At 43.9% G+C, this 23,665-nt stretch overlaps 2 protein-coding genes across 2 annotated transcripts in view; both read right to left on the bottom strand.

The window, feature by feature from the left end:
* LOC311089369 (uncharacterized protein) overlaps nucleotides 1-23,665 on the bottom strand; it is a 113,762-nt gene that overhangs the window by 76,506 nt on the left and 13,591 nt on the right. The gene's annotated exons all lie outside the window — the stretch shown is intronic.
* On the bottom strand, nucleotides 1,443-8,695 carry LOC311097830 (uncharacterized protein; the record flags this gene model as incomplete). Its single annotated transcript, XM_084137755.1, has 4 exons — nucleotides 1,443-1,719; nucleotides 2,034-2,082; nucleotides 2,173-2,278; nucleotides 8,586-8,695. 4 exons carry the CDS (start codon nucleotides 8,693-8,695, stop codon nucleotides 1,544-1,546), a joined length of 441 nt encoding a protein of 146 aa, XP_083993881.1. The 3' UTR covers nucleotides 1,443-1,543.

Below are 23,665 nucleotides of genomic sequence, written 5' to 3'. Positions count from 1 at the left end.
ATGTCTTTAGAGAAAATACAGATTTCTTTACCTGTGAGAAGTGAAGAGAGAATGATCAGTCCCAGCAGACACAGATCACACTTATCAGCCATTTTCTGTTTCTGTCAGTCTTGCTCTTCATGATATATAGTTACAGCTCCTCCTTTAAACATCATCAGCTCCTCCTGTGATTATTAACTTCCTCTCATCTGACCAACCGAGTGTTTAAATCTGTTGCTATATATAGACATATATAGACTGTGTATTTTAACACTGGGGATTTTTCTCTGTGGTCTTGAATGTTCTTGACTCTGAGTGACACTCAACTTTCCTCTACAAAACCCCCATGTAATGTATTGAGTGAGCGTCGACAGCACCCTCATCAGTCTAAACACTTCCCTCCTAAGCGTCAGGGACCCTGGGCCTAAGATAACGCTTGACACTTCATCATCATCATCATCATCATCATCCAGTGAAGACGAGCTTTTCATTTTCTTTAAAAGACAGAAAAGAAGGTTTTGGGTGCACCCGATCTTACAGAACAGAGAGTCTGAAGGGGAGTGTGCTAATGTCCACTTTTCTTTTCCTCTCTCCTTCTTCTCTCACAGGTGTCCCTGAGGCTTTCCCACAGTTTTTTTGCGTCTTCAACTAAACACAGTGCGTTTTCTAATGTCACTACACATTACATGTCACACACGAAGTAACAAGATAAAATCATTCGACTAGAAACTGTAGATATCACACACAGAATGTATAGTATACTAAAAGCAGCCCTAAATAGTCTCACTACATTTCGTTACATGTTCACAGTAAACACGGTCTCTGTCTCTATCTTTGAGGATAATAGTGTTAGCTTTCTAGCCCAGATGTAGTTTAGCCTGCTAGCCTTCACAGCACAGGACTATACAACGACTAAACTACCACACAACACACTCACAGTCGAGATAACCGAGTTGCTTGGCAATGCTACGCCACACATCGTCTTTCAAATCGTTGTGCTTGTAGTTTGTGATCGGATGAAGCCTTTTCTGTCGCCGCAAAAGCAAAAAGAAACAAAATTTAATTTAATAAAACAAAATAAAACTATCGCGCGAATTATTTGTGCGTCAAAAGTGTGAAAGGACCTTTACTGTTACCGTTACAGTTATCAGTAGTTATTATACAGTTATCATTAGTTATCGTTACAGTTACATGTATCGTTAGTTATTATAGTTATTGTTATTGTTATCATCAGTTATTATATAGTTATTGATACAGTTATCATTATCGATACTGTTATCGTCATGGTTATTACATAGTTATCGTTACAGCTGTTATAGTTATTACAGTTATTATAGTTATTGTTATTGTTATCATCAGTTATTATAGTTATTACAGTTATGGTTATGGTTGTGAACTTGCCTAATGTGGGAATGAGAGTTTGACACTCTAGAAATGAAAGGTTTCTTTTTTTAATGTCCGTTTAAAGCATCAACATGTAAGCACACACACACACACACACACACACAGAGCGGCGAGAGTTCATGAGTGTGGCGCATCAGTCGCTCCACGAGTCTGCCGCTCCTCAGTCCTGGTGCCGCTCGTTCCGGCCCGTCTGTCTGCGTCTCTGAGCTTTGGTGCTTCTGCCCTGACGGAGCTTGTTGTCTTGCGCTGATGACGACTTCCTGTCGCTCTGGCGGTTTCTGCGCCTCATTTCCTTTTTGGACCTTCGCTTGTTGCTCTTTTTTTTTTTTTCTATTTCTGAATACCAGTGTTAGATCAACACAAAAACTTTACTTTGTATTTCTCTTTATTTTACTGTATTTATTTTTGCTACTTTTTTCAATGTAAAGATTGAAATCGAGCTTCCTCGTGTTGTGTTAACTCTAAACAACAACATTACCCCACTGTAAAAACACATCGAGAGAGCAAACATGAGGTGAGATAAATGTAATAAATAAATCCCCCCATGAGAATAACCTAAGGGGGATTCCCCAAAACACAACTCAGGCCCTGACACACACACATACAGACGTGTCACATGACCTCTGACCTCACACACGCGTGACACTCACCCAGAGCCTGGCGGCGCTCCATCAGCATCTTCAGATACTCTCTGTGTCTCTGGAGGAGGAACAACATCATCATCATCGTCGTCATCTTCAACATCATCATCATCACACACACACACTCATCACACACACACACACACACCTCCTCTCTGACGCACTTCTGCTCCTCCTTCAGTTTGCTCCTCATCTCCTCCAGCACTGCTTTCCGACGCTCCAGCTTCCTCTTGTGGAAACCCGTCAGGAAATTCCTGACACACACACACACACACACACACACCTTTAGACAGCAACTCTGTGTATATACTGTGACATTATACAAACACACACACCTTTAGACAGCAACTCTGTGTGTATAGACTGTGACATTACACACACACACACACACTCTCTCTCTGTGTGTGTGTGTGTGTGTGTGTGTGTGTGTATATATACTGTGACATTATACAAACGTGTGTGTGTATGTATGTTATTGTTTATGTGTGTTATGCACAAGTATTGATGTTCGAATTGAGGGGGGGCTGGGGGGGTCCGGGACCCCCCATAAGCATCAAGGGACCCCCATAAGGCCCAAAAAAATTACCTCGGGGGTCCCCTGGTTTTTCATTAAAACAAAAATAATAGAAAACATAATTTATTAGGTAATATATATATATTTTTTAATCAAAGTATTGCGCTGCAGCTCCCATTAGAAAGTAATTCAAATTAGATTTGCGTCTGAAAAGACGCTCAAGTGCGCCACACGCTGTTTTCTGAAGGAATTTACAGACTGTTGAATTTATAAACAGACACATTTTATTTATCGTGCCATTTATACACCAAAAATAGTTGTTGTTTTTTTTAAACCCCTTGGGTAGGATTAGGGGTGTGGAGTACGTGTGTATTACACGCCATAAAGTGCGTATCATATGCACGCAAAAACTATTTTTGTCGAATAAATGGTACGAGAAATAAATTTCGTGCTATAGATAAGCACTTTCACGAGAGTCTGGCAGAGTGGATCCTCACGATGACGGTAAGATAATATTTCTTTCTTTTATGATTGTTTGGTAATTTACAGATCTGAATAGAATTTCGGCATTAACGCTTGTCCGGGACACGTGCGTGTGTTTAAGGGACAAGTGAAAGAGAATTGTACTTGCCCAACCGGACAAATGCTCTGATTAAAACAATTTTCAATATCAAAAAAATAAAATAAGAAATAACGTACTTGGTTACTAACGTAACCTCAGTTCCATGAGAGTAGGGAAAGAGTATAGAGAGTAAAAATTAGGGAAAGAAATGCCCTTTATAAAGCTAAAAAAAATATTCTGATAAGAGTGTTTTCCATCAGTGATGTAATGAAACATTGACAATTTAAGTTTGAAGGGAGTAAAGCCTCTGTTTAGGCTGGAAATGTGATTTTGACAAAATAACTTTTATTTTAAATAAATCTTAATTTTAAATCAGCCTACTTCAGTGTGATATTTTATCATGCTTAACACTGAGAATTTGAATAATTGAAATGTGATGATCAGATGCAGATATCTAAATCAGAGAATATCATATAGGTTCGGAAGGTTGGCGGGTGGATTATTTATTTTTAACAGCAGATTCGGGGGACTCAAAGTGCACCAGATTAATTAATTTATCTTTAAAATGTGCTCATCTGCTTCCTTCATCCGTCTTCAGTCATTGCCTCGATCTCCAATCCATAAGCATTTCACAGATTCTATGTACACTAATTGTATAAAACAATTCTGTCAGTACACCATAAGTTATAAAAATGAACTAGATCAATGTGATTAATGCCATTCATAGTTTCCATCCTTATGTTGTGTCTCCCTCTAGTGGGCAAGCAACATTTATTTATTATATGCGTTTATAAAATATACATAATAACATTCATGCATTTATAACATTTGGAATTTTTAGAAATTTTCACTTTTATTTTATAATATTAATTGAATATTAATTAATATTAACGACTCACTAAAGCAAAAATTAGCAAAGACGATCTTAAGAAAAGAATATAAACAATTAACCACTCAGACCACTGGAATGCAGCTAATTAATGAAAAGTGTGTTTTTCTATTTGTTTGTTCTTTTGCATGAATTGTATCTTTTAAAATTGAAAGAATGAAAGAAAAACTAAATAAAAACAAACAGATAACAGTAACACACAGTATTTCGAATAAATGATAAACACAGAGTAACGCCCCTTTCACACATACTCTGTTTGCAGTGCGTATGCGGTGCGTATTTTTTTCCGTACCCATGTTAACAGGTCAGAGCTTTCACACTGCGCGCGGATGCGGTCCGGCAATCCGTTCCAGGAGCGGTGCGTATACAGCAGTGCAGAGATCGTTCCCACACCGAGTCTATTTCTGCTGTGCTGCAAACGCTGAATTAAAGTGACAGCGCATGTTTCGTGGTCAAAATGAACACAGATTGACCTGAAAATGTAGTAATTTCACCATAAATGTATTTAATTAAATACTCCTATTTTTCACAGTCATCTTTTTACTTTAAGACCGGGGTAAAGCAAGGAAAACGTCTCGGTTACGGATGTAACCCTCGTTCCCTGAGTGGGAACGGAGACGTTACGTCGGATGACGACGATTGGGGTTTCGCTTAGAAGCCTATCACCTTCGAGTATATAAAACGAGCCAATGGCAATGAAAATGCCATGGGTCTGCGGAATTTGCATAGCGTAACTCCGCCCGCCGCAGGGGGTATATAAGGAAGTACGCTGGCACAATGCAGACATGCCTTCGCTGAGGAGCCGAGACTGGCCCCAGGCGTTTTTCAGCGGTACAGCGGAAGTGGCAGGAAGACGTAACGTCTCCGTTCCCACTCAGGGAACGAGGGTTACATCCGTAACCGAGACGTTCCCTTTCGTGGTCACTCCGAGTTACGTCGGATGACGACGATTGGGGTTCCAGTCTAATCACGCCACCTCGGCTGTCTTCCAGTGCCCTGCGTAAGTCTGAGCTCCCTGTTGTGAGACTAGCACGAACGAAGGAGTCCTACTTAACACAGGGATACCAAGGTACACTGGGAAGCATATCTCAGAGAGAAATATGCAATCATGCCCAGCCATTGATGGGGGGGACTTAGAATACACATATGACCCAGAGGGATGCATATGGAGAATCACTGGGGTGTCCAGCCGCAGGTGGAATTTTAAACCCCAGGGGTGGCAAGGGCTTGCCAAGGGAAAGACACACGCTCACAAGGAGACTTACAGTGGAAAACACATGTGGGGGTCGCCCAGAGGGGGAACCATGCACATGGAGGCACCTAGTCAAGCGCAAAAGCTGCGTTATGGCAAAATGGCATAAGTCAGGCGTTGACGTCACCAGTGCTGGAGGAACTCAGAGCTTATCAGACTCACCTGAGAGAAATATCGCACGTATCCCGTCCGTGGAGAGGAATGGCGAGCAAGCGAAGACACCTGAGCAGAATCTAGCACCGGCTGGTTGAAGCGAGTACATGAGAAGAAACTGGCTCTACTCGGAGATTATAGAATCTCGCGAATGTGTTGGGTGTCGCCCAGCCTGCAGCTCTACAAATGTCTGTTAGCGAGGCGCCATGCGCTAGAGCCCAAGAGGAAGCCACACTACGAGTGGAGTGGGCCTTCACACCAAGGGGGCACGGACGACCTTGCTGCTGGTATGCCAAAGCAATGGTATCCACTATCCAGTGTGATAACCTTTGCTTTGAGAGAGCCTTTCCCTTCAGCTTCCCACCATGACAGACAAAGAGCTGGTCTGAGGTCCTGAAACACCGCGTTCTGTCTACGTAAGCACGAAGGGCGCGTACTGGACAGAGCAGTGCCAAGGCTGGGTCTGCCTCCTCCGAGGGCAGCGCTTGCAGGTTCACTACCTGGTCTCGAAAGGGTGTGGTAGGAACCTTGGGCACGTATCCAAGCCGGGGTCTCAGGATCACGTGAGAGTCAGCCGGCCCGAATTCCAGGCACGCTTCGTCAACCGAAAATGCCTGCAGGTCCCCTACCCTCTTGATGGAGGCCAATGCAACCAGGAGCGCTGTCTTCATTGACAGGAACTTAAGCTCCACTGATTGCAAAGGCTCAAATGGAGCACTCTGCAGGGCAGTTAGAACCACTGAGAGGTCCCAAGAGGGAACGAGGGGAGGACGAGGAGGATTTAGTCTCCTCGCTCCCCTCAGGAACCTGACGATCAGGTCGTGCTTTCCCAGAGACTTACCATCAACTGCTTCGTGATGTGCGGCAATGGCGGCAACATACACTTTCAGGGTGGAGGGAGACAGCCTTCGCTCCAACCCTTCTTGCAGGAAGGAAAGCACGACACTGATCGGGCATTTCGTGGGTTCTTGATGTTTAGAAGAACACCAGTTGACGAAGAGGTTCCACTTCAACGCATAGAGATGTCTCGTAGACGATGCTCTAGCGGAAGTGATGGTAGCCACCACCGCAGGTGGTAGGGTACTCAAACCTGCCTCGTCCCGTCCAGGAGCCACACGTGGAGGTTCCAAAGATCGGGACGAGGGTGCCATAAGGTGCCCCGTCCCTGAGAAAGGAGGTCCTTCCTCAGAGGGATTGGCCAGGGAGGTGCTGTCGCGAGGAGTACTAGTTCGGAGAACCAGGTCCGGTTGGGCCAATACGGGGCAACCAGAATGACCTGCTCCTCGTCCTCCCTGATCTTGCGCAAGGTCTGCGCAAGAAGGCTCACTGGGGGAAACGCATACTTGCGTAGGCCCCGCGGCCAGCTGTGCGCCAGTGCATCCGTGCCGAGCGTGCCCTCGGTCAGGGAATAAAACAGGTCGCAATGGGACGAGTCGTGGGAGGCAAACAGGTCTACCTGTGCGTCGCCGAACTGATCCCAAATCAGCTGAACCGTCCGGGGATGGAGTCGCCATTCTCCAACGAGAGGCCGAACTCGAGACAGCTCGTCGGCCGCCTGGTTCAGGTGTCCCGGGATATAAATGGCTCGAAGCGACCTCAGATGCTTCTGACTCCATATGAGGAGGTGGCGAGCGAGTTGCGACATACGGCGGGAGCGTAGACCACCTTGATGGTTGATGTACGCTACTGTTGCGGTATTGTCTGATCGGACTAGTACGTGCTGACCCCTGAGCAGCGCATGGAAGCGGTGCAGGGCGAGACGTACAGCCAGCAACTCGAGGCAATTGACATGCCAAAGGCGCTGGGGTCCTGTCCAGGAGCCCGCGGCAGCATGACCATTGCACATGGCGCCCCAGCCCGTGTTGGAGGCATCTGTTGATACAACAACATGCCGGGAAACTCGTTCTAAGGGCACTCCGGCCCGTAGAAAGCTGAGGTTCGCCCACGGGGTGAAGGTCTGACGGCAGGCTGGAGTCACTGGGACTTGGAGCGTGCCGTGTTGCCATGCCCACCTCGGGACTCGATCGCGAAGCCAAAGCTGAAGCGGTCTCATATGAAGCAATCCCAGCGGCGTTACTGCGGCTGCGGATGCCATATGCCCCAGGAGCCTCTGAAAAAGTTTCAGTGGAACCGCACTCTTGCCCTCGAACTGACGAAGACAAGCCAGCAGTGACTGCGCGCGCTCGCTCGTAAGCTGCGCGCACATGGCGACCGAGTCGATCTCCATACCGAGAAAAGAGATCCTCTGCACGGGGCAGAGTTTGCTCTTCTCCCAGTTGACCCGAAGGCCCAGACGAACTAGGTGCCGGAGCACTAGGTCCCTGTGTTCGCAAACCTGGTCTCGAGAGTGAGCTAGGATCAGCCAGTCGTCGAGATAGTTCAGGATGCGAACCCCGTGTTCCCGGAGGGGAACAAGGGCTGCCTCGACGACCTTCGTAAAGACGCGAGGAGACAGGGCTAGCCCGAAAGGGAGAACCGCGTACTGGTATGCCTGCCCCTCGAAAGCAAACCGTAGAAACGGTCTGTGTCGAGGTAAAATGGAGACATGGAAGTAGGCGTCCTTCAGGTCGATCGCTGCAAACCAATCCTGCGGCCGCACACACTGGAGGATGTGTTTGGCCGTTAGCATCTTGAACGGCAGCCTGTGAAGGGAGCGGTTCAAGACGCGCAGGTCGAGGATTGGCCGTAACCCACCGGACTTCTTGGGTACAATGAAGTAAGGGCTGTAGAAGCCGGACTTCATTTCGGCTGGAGGGACAATCTCGATCGCACCCTTCGCCAGTAGGGTGGCGACCTCCGCTCTCATGACAGGGGCATTGCCACCGACCATAGTGAAGCGGACTCCCCTGAAGCGGGGAGGAGATCTCGCGAACTGAATCGCGTAGCCGAGCCTGATGGTTCTCGCGACCCAGCGGGACAGTCTGGGAAGCTCTAGCCAGGCCTCCAGAAAGTGCACCAGCGGGGTCATACGAACCACAGACGTACCGTCGGTGGGGCAGCGAGGCGGAATGACCGGCACCGGCGAGGGTGGCATAGCGGCCCTGTGCGGGGGCACGGTCATTAACCGCGTCCTGCCAGAGGAGGCCAGGGGAGGGCGCGCGTCCCACGGGGGCGTGCTCTGGCAGGGGTCTGGCGACAGAGGGGGATGAGAGGAGCGTGGCCCGTGGGCGGCGCGTGCTGTCATCCCGCACCTCTGGGACAGAGGGGGGCGGCAGTGGCGGGACCCGAGGGTGGCGTGCACTGTGGCCCTCAGGCTCTGTGGGCTCAGGATTGGGGATTTCGATTCTGTCTTTAACCACATTAGGGTGCTGCCCGTCGTGGGACGAGCAGCGGGGAGTGGAGAACAAAAGATTCTCCCCCGGCCCTCCACCGGGGGAAGGAGTGGCCCTGCTACCACCTCCTGAACAGAAAGGAAAGCCAATCCTGAGCTGCCCGTCTCAGGAGCGCCGCTTGGCCTGGCGTTTAGCGGGCGGCGGGGCTGGAGAGGGCTGTGGCGCCTTCCTGCGGCTTCCTCCACGACGCGGCCCAGATGACTGCTGCTGGGGCCGTGCGGGAGGGGCGGGAGCCGCAGGAGGGCGCCCTCGGCGGCGAGCAGGCTGAGGATTCTGTGCCGGCGGCTTAGCAGCAACAGCACGCCGGGGCAGAATATGCTTAATGGCCTCAGTCTGCTTCTGAGCAGTCGAGAACTGTTGGGCAAAGTCCTCGACCGCACCGCCGAAAAGGCCGGCCTGGGATATGGGAGCGTCAAGCAGACGAGTCCGCTCGGGCTCACGCATATCAGCCAGGTTCAGCCAGAGATGTCTCTCCTGGACCACAGCTGTGGACATCACCAGACCCAGGGAGCGCGCGGTCACTTTCGTCGCCCGGAGAGCGAGGTCAGTGGCGGCGCGCAACTCATCAAAGAGCCCTGGGTCTGTCCTACCCTCGTGCATGTCACGGAGCATCTTGGCCTGGTAAACCTGCAAGATGGCCATGGCATGCAGAGAAGCAGCTGCCTGTCCCGCCGCTCTGTAAGATTTCGCGACCATGCTGGACGAAAATCTACAGGCTTTGGATGGGTGCTTTGGATCACCACGTGATGAAGCGCTTGCCGGACACAGCTGCATCGCGACAGAACGTTCAACCGTGGGAATCCCAGTGTACCCACAAGCATCAGCTCTATCGAGGGGAGGAAAGGCGGAGAAAGCCGACGAACGATCGCGGGAAGACATGGGAGCCTTCCAGGACCGCGTGACTTCCTCATGCACTTCCGGGAAGAAAGGAATTGGGGTTGGGCGGCGACGGGTGTCAGCGGCCGCTCCCAAAAACCAATCGTCCAGCCGCGAGCGCACTGGATCGGGTGGCGGGGACCACTCAATACCAATAGCCGCGGCTGCCCGGGAAAGCATGGCGGTCAGCTCGGGATCAGACTCGGGCAACGCTGACACACCCGAGGGCGGCAACGCAGCCGAATCCTCACTTCCCGAGGACTCGCGCCCACCTTGTGATGCTGCGATCGACATGGTATCTTCCTCTGGAGCTCCAAACGAAACCCGCGGGGCCTCCGAAGAGGAACCAGCGATCTCAGTTTGTACACTCGCGGGTGCCGATGCTGAAGAGGGGTGTGTGGACCGTGGACGTGTCGGCGGTATGTCCCACACAGTTACCCTCAGGTCACCCCGGCCACCAGCCGAAGTACTAGCCCTCTCGGAGCCAGTAGATCGGGGTGTGGGTAGGGGGACTCTCGCTCTGACGAGCTCATTGAGTCTCGACCGCAGCATGGAGATGGTCATATTCCCGCAGTGGGAACATGAGTCATCCACGAACGCTGCTTTAGCGTGATCAACACCCAAACACGCTAAGCAGAGTTCGTGCCCATCAGAGAAAAATATCTCGCGACCGCAACCAGAAGTGCACGGGCGAGGCATCTTTAAAAAGACGTGCCACGTGCAATGCTCTTTTTGTGAGAGGATAAACTCCGCGGATGCTGAAGCGAACAGGGAGAAACACACTAACTGTCAGATCACTGAACAGATCAGCAGGGTAGTGAGCACTCGCTGAAATCGCCGTCACACCAACACCGGAGAGTTCGCTCGTCTCGAAGGTAAGAGAAGACTAACTCAGAATATTTGGCTTACAGGAGTGGAGAAGTTCTCGGCTCCGAAGCGAAAGCATGTCTGCATTGTGCCAGCGTACTTCCTTATATACCCCCTGCGGCGGGCGGAGTTACGCTATGCAAATTCCGCAGACCCATGGCATTTTCATTGCCATTGGCTCGTTTTATATACTCGAAGGTGATAGGCTTCTAAGCGAAACCCCAATCGTCGTCATCCGACGTAACTCGGAGTGACCACGAAAGGGAACTACAATTTACCTCAACAAGGCGACATAATGAACAACACTCGTCTCATTCGTGGAGGTGGAAAAACAAGTTATTTGTGACATGCAAGATTTATTGTAGCCTATTAAAATTTAAATGCAAAAGAATGCAAAAGAAAAGACATGAGAGTCGGCTGTTTCTGTCAATTTTAAGTTTTAATTTAAAATGTTTGTGATTTTAATATATGTACATGATTAAATATTTGACCCAACTTAATATAAGTAGAAGTAATGCATGGAATAATAGCCCTAAGTTGTTTAAATTGACCCTTTGCTAAGCCCCGCCCTCCTTAGTTACTGTTGCTACGCCTGTCAAGCTTTTGCGCCTGGCACGTCTATTACAGTATATATGCACCAAGCGGCAACCTCCCCGTCTCTCTCTTGAAACCAACACGGAAGTGAGTTAAACTGCAATTCATCGACTGGCCGCTTGAGGCTGGCTGCAGAAGTGAGTCAAATCTGTATCTCCCCCATGTTAAAATGATCAACTTTACAGCAGAAAAAAACATGTTTACAGCCTGGTTCTCTCTGTGGCTTTGGTCTGTACAGCTAATTTTGCCCTTCATAACAACTGTGAGGGGGGTGAATTTTTGTATAACTCATCCGTTTAGTTGATTAATATTTAAAGTTCTGCATAATTAAGGGTGTGTCCACTTTTGAGTGACAGGTGGATTCCCGCTGATGTCAATGCTAGCCGTTTGTCTGCTGTTAGCCGCGTCACTACTCACTTCACCTCAGCAAATTTTAGCTGCTGAACTTGCCATCTCTGCAGTGTTTGTGCTTTTTTCGGGATTATTTCATGCAATTTAATACACCCATTACTTCGCCCACGGCTTTGGATTCCGTCTTTGTCGTCGAGTATCGTTCGAGAGAACAACCAGTGCTGTATTTCAGTTGTTTTCCTCTGTGAACATGCACTAATGGATGTCTGACAATTTCGTTGGTTTTTGGAGTTTTCAGATTTAAAAACGTCTATAACGTTAGATATAAAGGCTTGTTCGTTCTGCTCTCACGGAACAGATAGATTATATGCTTATGTACCGTCGTCAGATGAAATCCTGCAGGTGTCAGTGCTTTCTCTGTCCATGCAATAAATGCACACCCTTGAATGAGCGCGGATTTCTAGCGCATTTACTTGAACTTCATAGGTAATATATCTATGGTTTAACCCATTTGAGAGGCGGCCAAAATCAGAATTTAAAATGGACTGAATAAGCTCTCTATGAACTTGACGAGCGATGCCATGCTGACGGACCATAGACTAAAGAGTGACTGACATGTAACTGTTATGCACATAAATCACTGTCACACACACTCTCTCAGAGTAATAGTTACTGCATAATACATTTTCAACTAGCAGAATAGTACAGAATCACAATACACAGTCTCACTTCTAGCCATGTCTTTTAATAATATTTCGAAGGGCAAAAACAGGAACTTTAAATTGGCTTTACATCATCAACTGTCACTTTAGCGCGAGGCCCTGTGCAGTCTGTGGTAACGTTACTTTCCATAGGGTACTTTCAATAGCATATATAGTAGTGTTGCACGATGTACCGATACTTCAAAAGTATCGCGATACTCGGAAATTAAAAACGTCACGATACCTAAATTTAGCAGTATCGATACTTTAAAAAAAAAAAACGCCTCCCTATGGACGTCTGTTTTTTTTCCTGACGCACGCAGCAAAGAACCTGCCGCTGTCAGTGTCATGTGACAAACTACAGCGACATGGCTGCATGTGCGAGCACAAGTGGTCCACGACTCGTAGAAAAAGATGACGAGAGGAGGGACATATGGAAGTAGGTTGCCTACCTTGCTCTGTTGCACGGTGCACCGATACTTCAAAAGTAAACCGGAAATTAAAAATGTCACGATTCCTTCATTTATTAGTATCGATACTTCTAAGAATGACCGCGTACCAGATTTGTAAGGCCGGCGACACACTGGCTGCGTGTCGTGTCCGTTTTTATTTCGGCTCCCATGTTAACTGCCTGCGTGACACACGCGTCTGGGCGCAGCTCGAGACGCGCGGAAAACGCGTGCATGCTAGAAATAGAACCGACGCCTATTTTTCAAGCGACACGCAAGCGTGTTGGAAGCGTTTCCAGGCAAAATAGAATAGGAAAAGATGTTTCTGTCATTTTGACATGAATACATATTAATCAATGACATTTTGATGTTTGAAAGTTTTGACAAATACAATATAAAATGTAATTTGCACCTCTCAATACAGAACGAATTATTCTGTAGCCTATTTTGCCGTCAACACTGCCGACGTTGTCTTTGCTGCTATATATTTATGTTTAACATGAAGTATAGGCCTTCCACAACTCTCTCCCCACGTCAAATATATCACCAATGAGGCTTATCGTATGTTACCAATATTAAACATTGTTTAATATAATCGCTGTTCATATTTTTATTCAAAGTTCAGAATCAAGATAAAGCTCTTATGTTTCTTATGATAAATGAGATAATGCTGCTAAATTTATATTTTTTTTACCTTAAATGTCATTGCTCTAATTTATTTTTTATATTTTTATATTTCATATTTTGTTCAAATGTTTAATATATCTGCTGTTCATATGTTTATTTATTAGTGTGTTATATGATTAGAATGTTGTCCCGGTTTTAAAATAAAGCACAGCAATGATATTTGAGAGTGTTTCTCCCTTTTCAGGAAAAGTATCGAAAAAGTATCGAAATCGCAATACTTGACTTGGTATCGGTATCGAAACAATAATTTTGGTATCGTGACAACACTAATATATAGCATTACCTCCCAAGCCTGAGCTAACTCGATCACGTCGAGCGGTGAGCGTGGTTTCAGATAGCCAGGCTCCTCCAGCTCCACACACGCCCCGCCTCTTTGCCCATTTTCTGTTATCCGAGAGTGACGCAAGGTGACGCGAGGCCAAGATGGCGACGGCCGACTCCGCCCACTTTAGGCTTCAAAAATGCTCTTCAGAAACCTATGGGTGACGTCACGGACACTACGTCCATATTTTTTTACAGTCTATGGTATGCACCGGTTTCAGACATTCCCAAGGAGATAATTAGTCATTTTTGGCGAACAGGTGAAAAACAAGACAAAAGGGACTGCAGTATGCATTCGAGGGATATATCCACGACATAATATGCAACCGATTAAAGAATAATTTCATCAAAATTGAAGCTAAAGCCTATACTGTAGGTCCCAGCGCAAGCAGCAGCGCCTCATACGCTGACCATTCAAATGGGAAACACACAAATTGAGGAACAGCTGTATGCATGCACAGCAGGGTGAGTGAAATTTGAAAATATTCTAATATTTATAAATCAAACAGCTTATCCATAAGTATAGTGGAATAAACACAAGACATTAGCCTGACCACTTTGCAATGATAACATTCTCCCGCTTATATTTGTAGTGCGCCAGGCTAACGTTACTGCTCACACGTCGTGGGTCACATTAGTGACTACTGTTATGAACTGATTAAGTTTGCATACCAACCTTTTCCTTGGAGATCTCCGGCAAGCCCCCTGATGTTCCCTCCTTTTACTAAATACCTTTTACTTTTACTAGAACTAACACCGGGAGAGTCGCGATCGGATTGGGGTACTAGGCCGTCGATTAACAAAATGCTGAAATATATTTTGAAGTAAGTTATGTCAGTGAGCCTCCGTCTTGCCTTTAATCACACTGCTTGATCCACGAGCTGGACAATAACTTTATTCTAGAGCTGCTATAAAGCTAAAACACTTTACTTTAAATTTCCTATTATCAATGTAAAGCTGCTTTGGAACAATCTACATTGTTAAAAGCGCTATATAAATGAAGATGACGCCCGGCATTTCTCCCCTTGGGTTTTAGGTTTCGGGAAGGGAACAAAATCCACCACCCCGTCCAAACTTTAAGGGTACCGGGTATCAGATTTGCACAATCCATACGCACAGCGCTTCGGCATGTTTCCCGAAGAGTGTATGTGTACAAAGAGAATCGCAATGCTGACAAAAACTTTTTTTTAATAAAAGTTGCTGATAACTTCTGGATTTGAAATAAAAATAGTGAGACTGTGTTTGTGGTACAGCCGCGGATCAGTCACTGCAAATCACAATCTCTCTACATTTCTGCTTGTGCGCGGGAGTACGGTGCAAAATACTCCAGTCCCGTCCCAAACCGAGGGTTACGCCCGCTAAGTATTCTCCACGCTTGTAAACAATGGGGCGGTACTTCCGCCTACGTCCAGCGTGACCTTTCCAACGTGATTACGTAATGCCTGGCGCGGCGCAGACCAGCACAAGACAAACAATTGTGGTTAAAAAGTATATACATTTTTATTTGTTTTAGAAAATGAGTGATCGTTTCGCTAGATAAGACCCTATTCCTCAGCTGGGATCGTGCAGAGCCCTTTGAAACTGCATTGATTTGGACTTCAACAATTTGGTGACCGTTGAAGTCCATTGAGTGGAGAAAAATCCTGAAATGTTTTCCTCAAAAAACTTAATTTCTTTTCCACTGAAGAAAGAAAGACATGAACATCTTGGATGGCACTGGGGTGAGTAAATTATCAGGACATTTTCATTTTGATGTGAACTAATCCTTTAAGTAATGGGGGAATGTAGTGTTTGTGTATTAGTCAGGAGATGGCGCTGTAGTCCACATGTTGTCACCTATAAAAGGTGTAGAGTAAGAGTTGAAGTGTGTTGTACATGCTGACCATTATGTAACATCTGGCACTGTTGGATTGCTTTAGGATTTTAATAAATCTATAAGATTTGACAATTTTCTTGGCCTCATGCTTACCAGGATTTAAACATTACAACATCAGCAATTGCTGGTATACTGGAAATCTCTGGACACATCTAGTGTGTGTAATCAGAAATGTCCTGTATCTGATCATCTCTGTGCATCTCAAGTGTATGTACGTGTACGGGATTTTCACACACCTTAAGTTTCACTGAAATGTCCAATTAAAACCGTATTGGGGACAAATGTGGGCAAAGTAATTATTATTTATTTTTAAAAAATAAATTTCCTTAATCTGAGCGGTACAAGACTTGGCTACTTTTCCTAAGTTTGCCAGCTGAACACACACAAGAAAAATTGACTCGATTCTACAATGTTAAGTCGGTAAAACAAAAAAAAACAAAAACTCCTTAATCTCACCTTCGTGGACAGAAATGGGCACCCATAGGAATGAATGAATGAGAAAAACTGTAATTCAGAGCATTTTTATTAATTTTTTTGTCAAAAAAAAAAAATCAATAGATCCAACACAATGTGTCATACATACACACAAATGAAGGGGTGATCCCCCACACACTCACACAAACTCAATCCAACTCGCGCAGTTTTCTCAAGCCCTAACCCGGCCCCAGCCCGACAATGTCTGCAATTTATCAGCTCGACCCTGACCCGAGACCAACATCAATATCACTGTAAGCTCTCTCTGATGCGCGCTGTCTCTGCTACACACACACACACACACACACACACACACGCTACTATGAGGTAAAATTTTATTATAGGCCTCAAACATAACTACCACCACCGACAATTATGCCCACAAATATTAATACAGACTGTCCATTACAGAGAAGCATAAGCATGCAGTGGAGAATATTATACAGCCAAAAGTGATCCAGCAGTAAATACAGATTTACTCTCTACACTCTCACTCTCTCTCTCTCTTTACCTCCTCTTTCCTCTTACTCTCTACTCTCTATCTCTACACACACTCTCTCTCTCTCTCTTTACCTCCTCTTTGCTCTTACTCTCTACACACAGTCTCTGTCTCTCTCTCTCTTTACCTCCTCTTTCCTCTTACTCTCTACACTCTCTCTCTCTCTCTCTCTCTCTCTCTCTCTCTCTCTGCGCATGCGTGGGCGTTTGTGGAGCGTGTGTGAGAGCTCGAGTTTTGAGCGCGTGTTTTTGTTTTTCTTTTGTGTTTTGTGTTCATTTTGTGAATAAAAAATTAATCATCCTACCTTTCACATAAAAATACCTTTTATCAACTGTGATTCATTAGCTTAACTGTTGTTTAGTGACATACACAAAATAACTGTGTATCTATGACTGCGCTGCGAAATACACATCTTTAAGTATAATAGTTAGACGAGTTTGAAGTGTAATAGTTTTATAGGTAACAGAAAAACAGCAATACTCATCTTTCACGTCGATGTTTCGTAGACATAGCAGAAAGATGTTCTAAAAGAAATATGGTTTGTTTAGTCTTAAACACTCTCATGTAGAAGGACCGTCATTTAATTCTCTTTGTGCAATATTTGTTCATGTTTTTCATAAATTCCTATATGAACATGTTTGACCACGCTCTAAAACTATATACTTTTTGCAAACTGTACAAAAACAAAAAGAAACAAGATGTAAACAGCGTAATCGACTAGAATGTACAATATCAATTACAAACATTCTAAACTGATCACAAGTGGCTTTTCTGTATTTGTTTTAAATGGCTCATGCTGTAATTACTTTTTAGCGAGTTTGACCTCTAGAATTTACTTTTGTGCAATTTTATCTGCAGGGTGCAGTTAGTGTGGACCTTTAACAGCCTCAAGCTCTAATGAATATGCCTCTCTCAGGGCAATAGTCAGATGTGATTCTGTTGTAATAGTTTAAGTGTAAAACAGCACTTACTTTTCGTGTTAATACTTTGTGTGATTCCACATCATAGATAGAGGGAAAGTTGCACTAAAATGAAGTATCAATTTAGTCAAACAAAGACTATCACTTAAATTCTTAATTTCATTTATTCCTATAAACACTGAATGTTGACAGCTCTCAAAGAACGTCTTCACCTAAAACACATACAGTCCAACATACAAAATGTGAAACAGTGTCGTCTGCTGTCTGGACAAGACGATTAAATCTAGTGGAGTAATAAAACCATCATTTGTGAACTTTTGTGTATTTATTATAAACGGCACTTCAACCCTCTTTTCTCAGTGATTTGGTCTTTTGAATCTTACACGGATGTTTTGGACACATGTGATTCCTGTGTAAAGATGATGTTTTAAAGTTAGTCCCTAGGCTTTACAAGAGTGTGGAAGTTTGCATCACTACGGTGTGACAAAATATGTTGGCGTGTAAAAATACACCCAAAGATTTAAATACAACTATTTACACACATACTAAGTAGGAGAATACAGTGTTTTCATCAACTGACCTAAACCGTTGACCCCTGAAGTTATGACTTCTGAAGGCCTCTCATGTGTAGATTCACTCGGTTGAAAAATGGTATTTTGTACCAATGGTAATTTAAACATCTGAAATTAAAGGTACAGTAGTTTTTTTTAAATGTATTTTATTAGCTAAAATCATGTCTTTATTCATAAATATGTCCTCATTGGTGTAAAATGACCTATGCCAATGATCTGACTTATCCTTGTAAGCGAAGAATTTCTTATCTTTATTTACATGGGACGGGTAAGTCCATGAGGCTTCCATGTCGTTCCGCCATCTTGAAAAACTATAATACCAGAAAGGTACAAAAAGCACTAGCCTACCTCAACACGCTTCATCAACGCGTGTTCGTTCAGAGCCGGCTGACTGAAACCAGCTGAAGCGGACACGGAGATCAGTGAGCGCTTGTCACTGCCCCGGCACATCTGAAAGCCACAGGAGAAGGAATCCTCCTAGCCAAAAAGCAAAAAATGTATTTAAAAGGAAACGTGAGGTGGAAAGAGCTAGCCTGGATGCCAGCCGAACTTAACCCCGCCCACAAAATTTTTAGGTCGGGAAGTTCGGTCTGGACTTGATCCGTTGTGGAGCTATTATGCCCGAACAAAAACTGTTCGGACCAATCAAATTGTGAGGGCGGGCTTTATACGATGATGGACAGATGATCAGCAGTAACGTAATCATCCACGTCACCAACGAGTGCCTGGGTTGAATTCGTTTACAACAAAGATGACTGCCGCTGGAGAATTGAGATTTCACGTGTTCACACTTACAAATAAGTCAGATAGAATAAATGCATATTTGGCGTACACGTTGTCTGAGGAGAGACTCCGGGCTCGGTATTCGGCCCAAACCCAGAGTAGGCCTACTCCCTACAGAACAGGCCGAGAGTGAGTGGAGGGATGCTGAAAACTGTCAAGGAATGTTAGCTGAGTTGACAGAGTGAATAAATATAAGCTTCCTCTCATGCTGATAGGGTAGACCTGGTAATTGTTTGATGACAAGTTGATTGGATTGATTATTTGAACGTGCTCCTCCCGAACTTTGTTTACGAAACATCATGTGTAGATTCCGCCATCGCGTCTGTTATAGAAGATATCGACAGCGCATTCATTTTAAAAGCAGTGGTGTTTTCTTGCGGAGGCCAAGGGAAGCCAGGCTTCCTCACTTTTTCAGAATATAATCGTCATTTAATAAACACTTTTGTTTTCACAGTTTACGTAATCCTTCTGTCATCTCCTCATCGTCTCTCTTCATTCATTACTGAGTGTTTTATGATGTGTAAAACAGCGCCCCTATAAAAGTGACATGGTGAATGAGCGTTGAAAACATGGTACTGCACCCTGTGTCTGTGAGGAGGCCAGGCTGAGTTGGCATCCCTTGATAGAAAAAAAAAAGAATGATTAACCAATCAGGTGACGCTATTGTCACGACACTGCTCCCCTGTGATTGGTCAGGACAGTGTCAAGGGAAGCCATGAACTTGTTGGCATCAGGCCAATCACATCACGTTACCATCGTCAATGAATGAATGAATGAAATAGCGGAAGATTTGTGGTTTTGTGCCCATCTTTTTAATTCCTTTATTTATTGACCATACACTCAAAACAAAACAAAGACACATTTAAATGTAAGCCTTACAAACTTTTCACACGTAAGTTTTTCAAGGCGACCGTTATTGATCGTAGTATCACTTTATGGTTCCCATGGAGACGCGTCTTTCATTGCTTGTCACACCGCAGGCACAATAGCGCTGAATGATCAGCTTTTATTTCTTTTTTTTATTAAAAATTTCACAAATTTATTAGCTATAGCAGGATATATCTGATATTCCGATTGTCAAATATGTGCAAGAGGATGTGTTTTGTTGTTCAAACACCTTTATAACAATCGCGTTAGTTGAGCTGTATGCGCAACATATTTTAGGTATCTACGTGCTCAAAGTGTTGGATTGAAACAAGCGTAAGTCCCGGTAAGATGATGCTGGGCGCTCTAATAGTTCATCCAAATAGCAACATATAAATGGTAACGTATGATTTTCTGCCCCCACCCCTTAAAACACACAGCTTAGAGGTTGTGTCTTAATTGGCTTCCTCAGAAATTTTCCCCACGCCACGCCACTGTTTAAAAGATGAATGAAAAACATACGTCACTTACTCCGTTGCTCTGATTGGTTGTAGGTCTATCCAATTGAGTGCAGAGGAATTTTCTTTCCTGGTTCGGTTGAAACACGCCCCATAATCACAGCCCAATGGAGCAGATCAGACTCACATTCTGACTAGAAAGAACTAATGAATGAGAAAGACTTTGCAAGGGACGCTGAAGTTGCCTGCTTTCTTCTCGACAGGTAAGTCAAAGTTACGGTCTAAATTGCAAGATTGTTGTGTAAATCATTATATAGGCAGCATAACAGTAAAACACTCGATGAAGTGCTATTGGAAGACATGTTGTCATAGCGTCTTGGCACATTACGGCCATCATAGTTGCAACACGCATTTGAAAAAGCGAAGCGCCAGAGAGCACTATTCGTTTAAATGCTAAATACAATTTCACCGCTAGATGGGAGAAATTCCTACACAGTGTACCTTTAAGGACTTACTTGTAGGGTCTTTAACAAAAAAGCCTCTAAAATCGAGGAGGTCAGAGGTCAACAGACAGACAGCCTGTCGCATCAACAAATGCTAACATTTTAAACTTCTACATGTATTTTGAGTAGATAACCGATAGTATATTCTCAGCAAAGGGTTTCACCCTGTGTGTTTCCACACTGGTTCATGTAGGTTGTCGGTTCCATCCCCGGTTCCACCTGACCAAGTGTCGAGGTGTTTATGAGCAAGACACCTAACCCCAGCTGCTCCCGACGAGCTGGATGGCGCCTTCTTGCATGGCTGACACCGCCGTCGGTGTATGAATGAGTGAGTGAATGGGTGAATGTGAGGCAATATGTAAAGTGCTTTGGTGGCCATAGGTCTGTTGAAAGCGCTATATAAATGCAGTCCATTTACCATGTATATGTGCAATAGATCATAGCTGCCGTAGAAAAAGTAAGATCATGCTTTGAATTAAGACGAGTAAAATGAAATATTTGCTCAAGACAAACTTTACTTATGCCGCGTCATGGACCACAGAGGCACATCGCGTCTCTGAAAATGTGTGGTGATCTAAAAGATACAACTCAGTCTAAATAAGAGCAATGTGGAGTCCTCGGATTTCTTAAAACCGAAACATGTTACATGTTGTATGGACAGAAATACTGTTTGAAATATTTTTGTATAAATAAGATCTAAGATGCCTAAGCATAGTTTTTGCTTTATTTATTTTTTTAATCTAAAGTTTTTGAACAGACTCTGTTTAGTAAAAATATTACCTTAGGTTAAATTTAAGCAAATTCATTTATATCATACAGAAGTCTTCTAAGAAGATAAACAGAAGATACGATTTGAATAAAACTTTAAAGATTTGATTTAAACAGTCTTTTAATTTTAAAATATCTAATTAAAGTATCAAACTCTGGATGTAGTGTGCTCTGGAGCGCAGACTAGCTTTACTGTGACATTGTCCCCCGAGGCTCGTCTGGTCTGTAACTCCTCTCGTCTCTGTGAGGCTCTGGAACATTCATTTCACACTGTGGTTTATCACTGGGAGGGTCTGGGATTGTTTTGTTTATGACAACTTAAACTATTTGCTTTTTGGATTGTTTTTTTATCATTGCATAAACAACTACTTCACCTCTCTGGAAATGTAAGGTGTTTTTATATATATATATATTAATTTAGTTAAAACTATGTTTTCATTTTTTTAAATACATTTTAGTAACATATTTATTATTATTCATTGATTATATATTGTATTTATAATAATTTAATTTAAAAATAGAGATTAGTTCATTTTATAGACCCCTTTTCAGTTGGTAAACATGGTGACGTTTTTTGTGGGCGGAGCTTAGCTGGAGGCAGAACGATCCCTCTGGCCGCTTCACTAACGCTAGTTTGCTAGTTTTGTTAGCTTGTTTTTTAATAATGACTGGAGAAATTCGATTTTATCTTAATGTGCAAGGTCACTCACTGTCCAGGACTGCGATTGTTATTTGCAAAAGTTAATTTTAATGGACATCCCAGATTGGCGGACCCGTACACGCTCAGTCAATGGATGGACGATCTGACTGGATTAGCGTTAACGCTACCTCCGGTTGAGTGGCCTGACTTCTACACCGACCTGATAAACTGAGCGTAAAGAGAAACTGAGGGCATATAAATCTTTAGATGCCTATAACTGTACTAAATGGTCACGTACACGAAAGTGTGTTGGCCTACGATCCGCAGTTCTGCCTAGCTATAAGAATTGACACTTTTCTTGGCCTCATGCTTACCAGGATTTAAACATTACAACATCAGCAATTGCTGGTATACTGGAAATCTCTGAACACATCTAGTGTGTGTAATCAGAAATGTCCTGTAACTGATCATCTCTGTGCATCTCAAGTGTATGGACGTGTACGGGGTTTGCACACACCACATACAGTTTCACTGAAATGTCCAATATTAAATAATTAGGATTGTTGCATTATTCCAAATAAATAGATTAAGATCCACAAATAAATGTAAAAGTTTCACAAAAATGTATAAAACTCACAAGTAAATAAAATGAGATTTACAAATGAATAAAAAAATAAAACAAATGTGTTTTGTCACGAACACAACTCTGCCTGGCATTTATTTATGAAGCGCTATCTGTGCATCTGTAAATCGCTGCACGCATCTGTGGATTATGAAACACTTCTAGCGTCAACATGCAGATAAAGCCACAGATAAGCAGTGTTGGGCAAGTTACTTCGAAACTGTAATGCGTTATTTATTACTTGTTACTGTCATTTCAAAGTAATTCGTTACATTACAATATTACTGTATTTAAAATGTAAGGCATTACACTACTATTGCATTACTTTGAAGTTACTCTCACCAAAATAACTGCAAATATGGATTTGGCAATCTAAATGTAGCGTATGATGCTCAATTAGCTCATTACACATCCAGTAGAAGGTGATGTGGTATCCGACTGAGCTTGGACCCATAAGAAATTTTACCATGATGTACTATAGTACATACCATGGTATACCATAGTAGTACTATGGTAGTACCATGGTACCTTACATATAACCATGGTACTATATAGTACTTCAGATATTATCATGGTACCATGGTACATTGCATGGTACTGTAGATGTTACTATGGTACATAGTATGGTACCTCAGATTTACCATGGCACCTACCATGGTACATACCATAGTACCTCAGATATAACCATGGTACATATTTTATAGTACTTCAGATATTATCATGGTACCATGATAATATCTGAAGTACTATACTGTACAGTATGTTACTATGGTACATAGTATGGTACCTCAGATTTACCATGGTACATGCCCTAGTACCTCAGATATAACCATGGTACATTCTGCCGTACATATTACCATGGTACATACTACCTCAGATATAACCATGGTACCTCAAATATTACCATGGTACTTTGCATGGACGCATGGTACAGACATCTTTTTACTTTAAGCCCGGGGTAAACTTTAGGCTTAAACTTTAGAAAAAATAAAAATAACTAATGAATAATAACTAAGCCAAATATTTTTATTTTATTTTAATTATTATTGTGAGTGACTGCAGTAGTGTGGGCATAGGCCATTTGGTCTATGAACGAGTCATAGATCTCCAAAAT

The sequence above is a fragment of the Abramis brama genome (genome assembly GCF_963993115.1).
Source record: "Abramis brama genome assembly, chromosome: 1".
NCBI lineage: Eukaryota > Metazoa > Chordata > Actinopteri > Cypriniformes > Leuciscidae > Abramis > Abramis brama.
The sequence above is the reverse complement of the archived record's forward strand: the minus strand, read 5'-3'. Positions and strand labels throughout refer to the sequence as shown.